This window comes from Salvia hispanica, chromosome 3, assembly GCF_023119035.1.
Source record: "Salvia hispanica cultivar TCC Black 2014 chromosome 3, UniMelb_Shisp_WGS_1.0, whole genome shotgun sequence".
Classification (NCBI taxonomy): domain Eukaryota; kingdom Viridiplantae; phylum Streptophyta; class Magnoliopsida; order Lamiales; family Lamiaceae; genus Salvia; species Salvia hispanica.
Genome location: NC_062967.1, coordinates 4,974,268 through 4,985,755, shown reverse-complemented (window position 1 = coordinate 4,985,755; position 11,488 = coordinate 4,974,268). Strand labels below are relative to the sequence as shown.

The following is an 11,488-nucleotide window of genomic DNA, read 5'->3' as shown; positions in this document are numbered from 1 at the left end:
ATTACACTTCCTTTTATAATTAGTAAGAAGTGATTTAATTTTAAAATATAGATTTATCTACTAGTTACAATTATATTATCTATAAATAACATAATTTTATGAAATTATAAGAAACCAATGAATGAATCTATAGTAGTATTATTGAGGATGAAACAATCCATTTAAAATTAATATTTTAGATACTAATTTTGAAAGTTCGTTTGGGCCCAAAGAGCTCATAAGTTCGAAATATTCGATAAATAAAGTTAGATACTAAGAGATCTAATCTTCTAAAAACAATAATTTCTCATAAAGACTTGCCACTAATGAAACATATTTCAATGCTCACTCTTATACCAATTGAGAATCTCCTTCATCAATCATTATCAATTTCACTAAAGCAATAACAACTCAAGAAAGAAAAAAAAAAGAAAAAGAAAAAAAGGTTGGCATCTTTGTTTCATGAAAGCTCATCTAGTGTAGGAAGAGTGAGATTCTTAAATGCTGTGAAGCCACCATCCACCACAAGATTATGCCCACTAACAAACTTTGCATCATCAGAAGCCAAAAACAAAGCAGCATTTGCAATGTCACTAGGCTCACAAGCTGCCCCTTTCAGTGCACTAAAATCACTCACCATCTTCGCCAGCCGCCCGGGGTCGACCCCCGGGTAGTACTCCCGTATCTCGTCCATCACAAACGGGGTCGGGATGGCCATCGGGGATATGCAATTGATGCGTATCCCGTGCTTGCACATCTCCGATGCCACCGACCTCACCACCCCGATCACCCCACTCTTCGACACCGAGTAGGTGTGCTGGGCCAGCCCGCCCATCATCCCGGTCACGCTGGCCGTGCAGAGGATGCACCCCCTCTGCCTCGGGATCATGACGCGGGCCCCGTGCTTGATCCCGGCCACCACCCCCCGGACGTTGATCGCCATGGTGCGGTCGAACGTGGCCATGTCGAGGTCCACGATGCTCGGGGGCGTGCGGCACGCGATGCCCGCGTTGTTGTACATGATGTCGAGGTGGCCGAACTCGGACACGGCGAAGTCCACCGCGTCCGAGATGTCCGATTCCTTGGTGACATCGCACGGGACGAAGGCCGCGTTTGGGCCGAGATCCCGGGCCGCTGCGCGGCCCGGGTCGGCCTGGATGTCGGCTAGGACCACTTTAGCGCCATTGTTGATGAATTTGATTGCTGTTTCTTTACCTATACCACTTGCTGCCCCTGTGATTAGAGCTACCTTGCCTTCTAGTTTCCTGAAAATCAAATTAGTCATTTAATTTTGAGTTAATTCATATTTTGTGTTACCAGTTTTACACTCTTTTTTAGAAAATGTCCACAAGATATGGATCATATTTTCCCCAGAGTTGAAAAACACAATTCAACTCAATTAAACTATAATTCATGTCAATTAAACTATACTCTGCCTAAGAACCAAAAACCACCTCATTGGCCAAAAAAACGCATCTTAGTTAGTGTTGAATAAAACTATAATCCTTCTAAAAATCTACCCTAATTAAACTATATAATCCACCTAAGAACCAAAAACACCCACCTCGGTTAATGTTAATTAAACTATAATTTGGCTAATTTTTAAACTATAATCCACCTAAGAATACAAAGCATCACCAAATTATGACAAAGGGGAAAAAATAGAGCAAATTTACCTTGTTTCTTGAGAAAACCATCTCTGATAGGGTGGAGTGAGCAAAACTCTTGAAGCAGTCAACTTTCTGTGTCACAATAAACCAAACAACCATTCAAAAAGTCAGAATTATTAAAGCATTATTGGAGAGAGAAAAAAAAAAACAAATGCAAGATCTTTCAATATGAATTAAACTGTAAAATGAGGAAGAATCTTTTTAAACAAGAACATAAGTTAAGATATTAACTTTGAGAGTGAGATAGAGAGAGAGAGACCTGAATGGAGTCCTCAACATATTGATTCAAGGGAGAGATGTGAATGAGAGAAAATCACAATGCATTGAAACAAGAAAGCAAAGTCAGGATTTGGCCCTCAGAGTAGCAACTTGTCAGAATATGCTAGCGTCAATAAATCTACCAAATTTAATACAGCTAAGAAACAGAAAGGAAGAATCCTTTTTTAATTTGACTAATATTTAATTTTTTAATTTTTGTTTTGTTTAACTATACTTATCATAGGGTGTATAATAGAAATGCTAGTATTATTTTCAGTTTATTTTATTTATACTTTATTCTCTTCACACTTAAGATATAAAATCTCGTAGGGAATAAGATATGCATGTAATTAAATGGGACGAAAAGTATTTTATTGGTTCCAGGATTCCTGTTTTACAACTTTTAGATCTAATTTTTTTATATTTCACTGAGAATAAGTACTAAGTACTCCTACTATTCTTATTCTCATTGCGTTTTTTTTCTCCTTTTGCGTTTATGTTAGGACTTAGGAGTGCATAAGGGTGTCCACTATAGTTGGCCGGGCCAAGCCACAAGGTGTGGTCAGGCTACCAATGCCCATGTTTCCCACTATAGTGGACATGGCCAAGCCACCAAAAATTTTATTTTTTCCATTTTGTTTATATTTTAATTCTACTACAATAATAATTGAAAAAATGCATACGAACTAAAATTAAAACAAAATCTTCGTTGTATTATACAAAGGAGTAAAATTATACAACGAAAATTTTCGACTTCTAATAAACTACTTTCCCAACGCATATCACGCTCTACGCCCTCCTCCCCTATGATTCCAAACCTCTTCAACCATATCAGCCTGCAGTGTCGTATGTGATGTTTCCCTCCGCATATCGGCGAACCGTTGGATCAAGTATGCATCACTACGCGGTACACCCATCTGCAGTGGGGCGGTTGCAACACCGTGACTCGTACTTGCACCCTCTTCCGGTGCCCAGTTCTCTGCAGAATATCCTTCGTCCTCTATTATCATATTGTGCAATATGATACATGCATACATGATGGAGGCGACATCATTTTCGTGTCATTGTCGAACCGGGCACCGAAGAATGGCCCATCGCGATTGGAGGACACCAAAAGCACGCTCAACGTCCTTCCTAGCACTCTCTTGTTTGGCCGCAAAATAGGTTTGTTTCGGCCCAACCGGCTGCCGGATCGTCTTGACAAACACGGGCCAACGAGGGTATATCCCATCGGCTAAGTAGTATGCCCTGTTGTACTGCGTCCCGTTGGCCATGAATCTGACCGTCGGACCCTCACCCCGACACTCATCATTGAAGAGATGGGACGAATCCAGTACGTTGATGTCGTTGTTCGACCCTGCGACACCAAAATAGGCATGCCAGATTCGCATTCGGTAGTCAACAACAGCTTCCAGTATCATTGTTGGGTGTCTTCCTTTGAATCCAGATGTGAACTGCCCCTTCCAAGCAACCGGGCAGTTCCTCCACTCCGAGTGCATGCAATCGATGCTGCCCATCATCCCCGGAAAATTATGCACTCGCCCGTGCATATCTATCAATCTCTGGCACTCATCGGCATTTGGCTTTCGTAGATACTCCGGACCGAAGATGGCCTGGATACAATTACAAAACCGCCTCAGCGCTGTCGGAAAGCAGTTGTTTCACCCAATCTGTAGGTATTCGTCGAACATATCAGCCGGGTCCGGCATAGGCAAGCTGCCTAATTGCAGCGGTACACTTCTGATATGTCGACAACCTGGGTCGGCCGCTAGCATCATTGCGCAATGTGAAGCACCTGAGACCGCTGCGCCAATGTAGTCGCTATATGGATGAATAGCCGTTGCGACATTCTGAAGCGGCGACGGAAAATCTCTGCTGGGTAACGGGGGTTATCGTCAAAGTAGTCTTCTATCAACCGCCGGTGTGCCCCGACATGGTCACGCCAGATGGTCCGCCGATGATAGAACGGGCGAACGAACGCCGCCGCCGCCGCCTCCTCCTCTTCTGCTTCCCGTTGCACCTCTTGAACGAGTTCATCGAACTCCCTATCCACCAATTGTTGGAACTCATCGTCGGAACTCATTTTTCAAAAATAGAATTGGTGATAAAATGAAAAGAGTGGAGATTGGAATGGTGTAAAAAATTGGGGAAAAATGGGTATATTTGTAGAAGTATTTTTTTTTAAAAAAAAAATTCGGAAAAGGGGAGCCGCGGCTCGTGGCCAGTGCTATAAGAGGGTTGCGGCTCGCGCCCAAGCACAATGCCGCGCCACGGCACGGTGGCGCCCCACGTCCACCCCCCGCCGCGGCTCGCCCTATAGTGGACACCCTAAGACCATCTCCAACTATTTACACCAAACTCAAACTCATTTTTGAGTATACTTCACACCAAAAAGTAGTTTTACTCCAACCATTTACATCAAACTCAAAATTTACACCATTTTTAGATTTTTCTCTCACAAAATTTTTGCAGTAACACCATATTTGGTGTTGTTTCAAAAAAAACCAAAAATGAGTTTGAGTATGGTGTATGATTGAAGAAGATTTCTACATCAAAACTCATTTATGGAGTACGATTGGAGATGGTCTAAGGTTTTACTATATTTCACTAACCTTGTCTTTCTCTTTCACATGATAATATATTAATACTGTTATATTAAAATGATATACTATTAGAGTATCTATAATGTGTAATTTTATTTTTTGAATGTTTTCATAATTTTCATATTTAATTGATGTGATTGGAGTTAATTTGGAATAACGATTAATATAGTATAATTATGCTTCGTATCATGCACCATTTCAAATGTATGGTATACATAGAATCACATAAATTTGTGGAGTACTAGTCTATATGAGATAAACTTCAATATATATCGGAATTTTTATTTATAAATTTAAAATAAACAAGTTATCGCAGTACTATTATTTTACAAGCAAAATTTGGGGAACCTTAAATTTGCAACAAAATGAAAGGTCGTTGCTTATTACAACGTTTAAATTTGAAGAGATTGTATTCACAAGTTTCACAACACAAAATGAGTGAAAATTAACACGTTAAATCAGCAATTAATTAATCCAACAAAATAAACAAAATAGCAATATTACATCGTTGAAAGAAAACGATTGAGAATAACCCCAAGGCTAGATAGAAACATTGACTACTCGTACAAATGAACCTGTCATATGCATATGATGCATTGCAACTCAAAAGCTTTGTGATTTTGATCAATGCTACTATGAATCTTCTATGAGGTCTCGGGCATATGCTCTTACTCCACCAACGTATGTCGCTTCAACCGATGCAGAAACTTCTGCAGCAAACTCATCCCATGAATCCACGGACAGAACCACAAAGTCAGCCATTTTACCCGGTGATAGAGACCCGATTTCTTCATCAAGGAAGCACGATCGAGCAGCAGAAATGGTATACCTACCGGATTGTGATAAATAAATGGGTTTAACTGTAGTTTCACATAATACACACATCATAATGCGAGCAAGAAAGTGTGGATTGGGCCATTGTTGCAGCTTCCGTGAAAGTTTGGTCACTTTCTTGCATTTTCGGGCCATTTTTGCATACTGCTCCAATGTTCTTGCTATAAACTACAGCTGACCCTAATGAATGATGACTACTCATTGACAAGGCAAAGAAACATTAATTACTAGTACATGAACTCTGAAGAATTTTAGCTGGTTAATTGGCCTATGATAATTCATGTATACCACAAAATTGGTGAGGTCTGAAACTTAAATCTTTGAGCAAACAAGAACATGGGGTTGTAGTGCATACCCGTTCAATGCATCGTTTAGATCAATGCATTCAGACGAAATCCAAGCATTCCCCCAACCATGAGGCACTCTTCTCATTGATGACTTTATGCTTCTCAAAGGATTTATTTCGACAACCTATAGTGAGATAATGAATGAGCAACGTTCAAACAGGTAGCATGAAATTTTGGAATTCTAGAGAAAAGAATTGATTAACTAAAAAAATGTTCTTACTGGCCAGTCAGAGCCAAGAGCCAACTGTGCGTCCCCTGCAAGGAGCGACTTAAATAAATATGATCCTCCATTTGCCCTTTCCAGACCAAGTTTTTTTATAGCGGAGTCAGCATCATATAATAAGTGATCAGGCTGTCATGAAATGGTATTAGAAAGTTAAATCAAGAACTTGAATAGAAAGAATTATTCCATATATGCTAGTAAGCAAACAATGGTACCACGATAAGCCGATTAGGGATCTGAGGACTTCGAATTCACATTAATCACAATGTTGGTATTTCAAATTTTCCTAGTATTTATCTTCTATAATTAAAAAATGTGCATTACAAATTATTAAAAACATGTTACTTATTGTTTAGTTCTTAAAAACACATGTTTTTGTGCTGGTTCTCTTTCGGCCTTCCCATGCGTGCACAGGTGGGCAAGGAACACACTCGTTCCCACAAGTTTAACTTTAAAAATCACTTTTAGTGGTTATTTACATTTTTCAACCTTGAAATGCATGCATTAGGCAATTACACAAAACCTGCACGGAAGCAAAAATTTCTTGTTCACCAAATCTGGGTGCCGTTCCAGGAGCCAAATGCTGTGCGTGCTCGATCTGCAAACCTTTGCTGAGACAATTATGAGCAATACTCGGAACAAAGGTTAAAATTTTGAAGCAACTGAACAGCTCGACTTACCCTGAATCTTCGATCTCTGATTCCATTCTCAGTAGCCACTGATTTGTACAAGTCCAAGATCACGTCGTTGGATCTGTCACCTATGGCGTGAATGGCGACCTGAAACGAATTATGAATTCTGCAATATATGTATCTGCAGATATCTTGATGGTTTTTGCAGTAAAGAAAGAAAACGTTCGTGTAGAAAATGCAAAAGCACCTGAAGACCGGCCTTATCAGAAGCGAGAGTTAAATTGTACAGCTTATCTATGTCTGTCACTTGCAAGCCATGATTGAGTGGTTCCTCGACATACGGCTACACAAAACACACACACACCACACACAAAAGTCTCAATACAATTAACTGGTTCAAGCTTCCAGATTTGAAATGCTAAAACTGGATCTTTACATCACTTCATTGTCTTAAAAATAAGAGTTTTTCTGATTTACAACATGGATTTTACTTTTTTATAAAAGAAAGAAAAAGAAAAGAAAAAATATAACTATTCTCACCTCATAGAGTAGTGCACTACTAGAACCCAATGATCCATCAGCAAAAGCTTTTACACCACCTAAGTAAAGCCATTCGCTCAACTTCCTACCTACTCGATTTATAAGTTCCTGTACAGGAGAAAAAGGGCAAAATGGAAGTAATAATTAAGACGTTACAGGTTCAAATCAAAGATGATGCATAAAAGGAAACAATTCCAGTTGAAGTTAATTTTGGCCGTACGAAAAGTGGAGCATTGTTTGACAATAACTGACACAAATCCTACGTCCCTTTGGTCATATCTTTGAAGTTCCATATTTGAACTAAAAACACCAAGCACACAGCAGTTGTCTGAACTACGAACAAATTTACGCAAAAAGGTATGGTGAAGCTGGATTACATGTAACCGAGCCCATGTTTCGATTGGAAAAAATAAGCAAACCCTAATCTTCATCTTTCCTGATAGGTTGGCCCATTTGTAGACATCTGCAAGGACCAGAGAATGAGATTGAAATAAGAAGGCATTCATAAATTGTCTGTTAGCTTTTGTTTGAACACTTTGAGGATCAAGGAATAAACTACAAGCATTATTAATGGCTCGTAATTTGTTGGTCTTAACATACATGTCGGAAAAAAAAATCAAAACTGCTACACTTATCCTTCAGTACATCAAAGCAGAACCTGAGAAATCTTCCCAAGAGAGCTCTGTTGACGCGCCAGGAAAATATCGCCCCATATCAACAACTGTTGTGACGCCTTTGCTTAAGGCATGATCACTAGCTCTCAAAAGAGCTTCCCTCTTATCCTCCACTAAGACCTCCGGGATGCAGGAAAAGATGAGCTTCATGGCAGAATCAATCAACAGACCAGTAGGTTCTGCATGCAATAACAAAGCCAGAAGGCAATCAGCTTAATCTATATCCAGAGAGATAATTGCCCCTAAATACACCAACTTTCACCAACTCCTGGTTTTGCACACAAACTAAAAATTCTGCATCATAATACACAAACTTTAAATTTTTATGATTTTTCACACGATTGTCGCTTGCCTCCACATTAATGTTCAGATTCTCCTAGATAAAGTTATTGTGCAATGTGCATTGACCAATACAATATAAATCATCCCAGGTAAAAAAAGGATAATGTGATTCACTGTAGGTTCAACAAAGTTCAAACTTGATTATAGAAATAAAACTAGAAACAGTATGAAAGAAGGAACCTCCTAGACTGTTTCTCATGACAGTTCCACCATCAGGATCCGTCGTGTTATTAGATATTCCAGCAAGTTTTAATGCTAGAGAGTTAGCCAAGCCCATGTGACCATCCATTCTTGACAGCCACACCTACACATTAAGTTACCTAGAATCAGCTACGCGTTATTTAACTTAAATCGAATAGCACATTAGGAATGGTGACTACACTTACAGGATTCTGAGGCGTAATATCATCAATCCATGATGCTATTGGAAGTTCTCCCCCCCACAGATCATTGTTCCAACCACCACCCTGCAACCAAGTTCCAGGTGGCTTATCTGGGGAAATTTTGAACCAGACATTAGATAAGTAATCGTACTTTAATATGCTAATAAAATAAAAATAAGCTTATAAAAAATTGAAAAGGTGGCAAATAGTTTCCCCCTCAAGCTAATCAGGACAAGGAAGCACACATCTAATAGAAAAATAAACATTGAGGCCATCAAAATATCTGACAATAGGGACATTAGAGTGCAATCAGCACTTGATGAAGTGTTTCTGCTGGAAGTAGGGAAAAGTGTTTTCTATATGCATAATTAAGATAGAACTTACTTGATACTGCCTCTTTAACCTTGTTCACAAAGTGTTCTTTTCGGCTGACGCCATGGAGTTGAACTTGACCCATCTGTTTCGATTATTAGCTCAAATCCATCATATGAAAAATGGTAAAACTGTCATATTGCAGTCTAATACCACTTTTATTAAATACAACTTTTCAAGGTTTAAGTCAAACATACAACTTTTGGCTCTGCCCAGTGAACCAATCAACAGTGATTTTTTCTACTTGTTGCCAAGTTCCTCATCCATAAACATATTCTTGACACAGGTCAAGTTCCAACTTTTTCATCTGATGCAACCCAACCCCATCAAGTTCGGTTTCCCAACTAAATACTCATCCCTGCATCTACTAAGGGATGAATTTTACAGAAGGTCTATGATAGCTGTTGCCAACATCAGCTGTTCTAGTAGAGTTTTTGAAGAGACTTTTATTCTAATGAGTCTAGATAGAAGAACTCTGATGCTAAATGCCAGGTAAGAATAAAAACTCAAATCAGTACAGACATTCAAATATTTTTCATGTATACATACATCCACTGAAGAAGAAAACTGATGTTACTTATCGAAGAATGACAATGTGCAAGCAACAACTATAGAAAGGTGACAGTTCAAAAGAGATGGATAGAAAGAAGGATGCTTTTACTAAAGCTTATGAACCACAAGTATTTTTCAGCCAAAGTAAAGAGCAATGAATGCCAAAATATGCATATCCAGGACCTGTAATCCTCCAAAAAGGAAGTGCACATGTGAGTCAATGAATCCAGGAACAACCACTTTCCCCTGTAGATTCTCCATCCTAGTCATGGACCCAACCGACTTCTGCACTCACCCGTGTCAAATGTGTCATATAACAAATTCACAATTTGCCCACATCGAAGACAAATTTGGGGTTATGTGTATTCGATAGAGCAGTAATGCACCTTAATGGTGGAATAATTTCCAACTCGGAGAATCCGGCCGCGACGGATGGCCATTGAATCAGCGAAAGGGGAAGCGGCGTCGCCGGTGTATATAGTCCCATTCATCACAACCAAATCCGCCGCGTCTCGGCCGCGCAGCCATGGCTCTGTCATTGATCAACGGCACGCACATTTCAAGTTTCTTTCAAAGTGTAAATGAACGCAAAAGTAAGCTCTTTTAGCAGAACTTTCGAAATGGATATGCCCTAACTTGAGCTGCGGAAGCGTGAGGGGGAAATTAGAGAGTGATTCGTTGGACTTACGGTACAGGAAGTGAGGGTGGTAGATGGAGGAAGCGACGGCGAGGAGAACCACCAATGCCGCCGCCGTGGCGGAGAGTGACAGTGGCTTCATCGCTGCAGGGGAGATTCCTTTAGAGAATCGAGAAAGAGGGAATCGGAATCGGAATCGGAATTAGTGCTCCATTTTCTTTAGTCAAAAACTAGCAGAGTTTCACTTTCCTACTGCCACGAGTCACGATGACGTGGCTGTATAAAACCACGTCGTTTTACGCTTAGCTTCTTTTTTTTAAATCAAACGGCTTCACACCACTGCTTGATCTTGTCGCCTAAAATGGGGTCCACCGAGGCGCTGCTGGAGAATTGGGCATGTGATTTGTTTTATTCAATTCACGGTATCAGTCCACTTTCGTATTGGAATAAAAAAATCAAATCGATCTTATTGTTCGCCATTTTATAGGTGGTCATAATTGTCTTCTCAAAATATCATCTCTCATAACATTTGTATTTACTTTATCGTAATAGGCTTGAATCATACAAAATGTGTGATTAAGGACACATGTTGGACGTACCTCGTATCTGTTCTCAACTCTATCACGATTGCTTTGTGCTTTTTGTTGCCGACAATGAGATATACGCTGATATCCTCTCAAAATTCAAAGATTTGCATGTTGCGTACCTATGTAAGAATCTCCACTTCATTGTAGGATTAGTCGATTTGGATGTTATCTAGATTCTAGGGAAATAGGAAGTTATAGAAATGAAATGTTGGAAATATGAGATGTGTGTCATTTAAGTTGGAATTTGAAATAAGAGTGTGTAGGGGAAGTCGTATGTTGTAAACCACTATTAGAATTATAATAAGTCAAACTTAGGAGGGGAGGAGATAAGAGTATTTGTAGGTCAAACAAAGAGAATATCAATTAAGATACTATGCGTCCAGCCAATGTGTGCGCAACACATGAGAGTAGCTGATGCTCGTGCCTGGTGTGGTGACCCGCAACTTGTTGTCACGCCTCTTATTTCCTTCTAAGAGTATCTCAAGGGAAAATGGTACATGGAGGTATAAAGAGAAATAACTACCATATTTACCTCTTATTCAATAGAAAGGGTATTTGATGATGTATTAAACCTTCTTTAATTTTGAAAATGTATCTTAACTGTCTTTTCACACAAAAGGTAAAAGGTTGAGTTATTTTTTGGTACCAATTCAGTTTAAATTCTTCACTTCGAGTTGATTAGTACTCCACTTTTTAGGAATATATAGTTACCATTTTAATAAGATAAATGATAAATATATCTTGTCAATTAATCTTTTCCCCTCGAAGATACCTGAAGACATTCCACCGCTCTCACGTGGCCTAAATGCTAAAGCCCATGAAATGGCCCAACTCTGGGTATAAAATGGCAACTTA

The 11,488-nt window shown here is 39.4% G+C and overlaps 3 protein-coding genes across 3 annotated transcripts; all 3 read right to left on the bottom strand.

Moving 5' to 3' along the window:
- Positions 1-262: 262 nt before the first annotated feature.
- LOC125212041 (momilactone A synthase) lies at positions 263-2,064 on the bottom strand. Its single transcript, XM_048112066.1, has 3 exons — positions 1,909-2,064; positions 1,656-1,721; positions 263-1,244 (listed from the first exon to the last, which is right to left on the bottom strand). Exons 1-3 carry the CDS (start codon positions 1,926-1,928, stop codon positions 440-442), a joined length of 891 nt encoding a protein of 296 aa, XP_047968023.1. The 5' UTR covers positions 1,929-2,064; the 3' UTR covers positions 263-439.
- A 904-nt stretch (positions 2,065-2,968) lies between these two features.
- Positions 2,969-3,990, bottom strand: LOC125215918. Its single transcript, XM_048117498.1, has 2 exons — positions 3,703-3,990; positions 2,969-3,520 (listed from the first exon to the last, which is right to left on the bottom strand). The coding sequence occupies exons 1-2, from the start codon at positions 3,988-3,990 to the stop codon at positions 2,969-2,971; spliced, it is 840 nt and encodes a 279-aa protein (XP_047973455.1).
- A 965-nt stretch (positions 3,991-4,955) lies between these two features.
- LOC125211326 (protein LONG AFTER FAR-RED 3) lies at positions 4,956-10,252 on the bottom strand. The gene is made up of 15 exons (XM_048111059.1): positions 10,098-10,252; positions 9,796-9,941; positions 9,593-9,694; positions 8,870-8,942; positions 8,489-8,595; positions 8,283-8,406; positions 7,745-7,939; positions 7,464-7,549; positions 7,087-7,194; positions 6,794-6,889; positions 6,595-6,693; positions 6,438-6,512; positions 5,912-6,043; positions 5,700-5,815; positions 4,956-5,339 (listed from the first exon to the last, which is right to left on the bottom strand). Exons 1-15 carry the CDS (start codon positions 10,186-10,188, stop codon positions 5,144-5,146), a joined length of 1,746 nt encoding a protein of 581 aa, XP_047967016.1. The 5' UTR covers positions 10,189-10,252; the 3' UTR covers positions 4,956-5,143.
- Between the last annotated feature and the right edge of the window lie 1,236 nt (positions 10,253-11,488).

Coding starts and splice junctions, on each gene's coding strand:
- LOC125215918 (XM_048117498.1), bottom strand. CDS start 3,990: ATGAGTTCCGACGATGAGTTCCAACAATTGGTGGATAGGGAGTTCGAT. Junction 3,521..3,702: donor CATTGGCGCAGCGGTCTCAG/GTGCTTCACATT, acceptor AATTGTATCCAG/GCCATCTTCGGTCCGGAGTA.
- LOC125211326 (XM_048111059.1), bottom strand. CDS start 10,188: ATGAAGCCACTGTCACTCTCCGCCACGGCGGCGGCATTGGTGGTTCTC. Junction 9,695..9,795: donor GAAATTATTCCACCATTAAG/GTGCATTACTGC, acceptor GGGTGAGTGCAG/AAGTCGGTTGGGTCCATGAC. Junction 6,513..6,594: donor TCAGAGATCGAAGATTCAGG/GTAAGTCGAGCT, acceptor AAAGGTTTGCAG/ATCGAGCACGCACAGCATTT.
- LOC125212041 (XM_048112066.1), bottom strand. CDS start 1,928: ATGTTGAGGACTCCATTCAG. Junction 1,722..1,908: donor ATGTTGAGGACTCCATTCAG/GTCTCTCTCTCT, acceptor ATTGTGACACAG/AAAGTTGACTGCTTCAAGAG. Junction 1,245..1,655: donor TGGTTTTCTCAAGAAACAAG/GTAAATTTGCTC, acceptor TTTGATTTTCAG/GAAACTAGAAGGCAAGGTAG.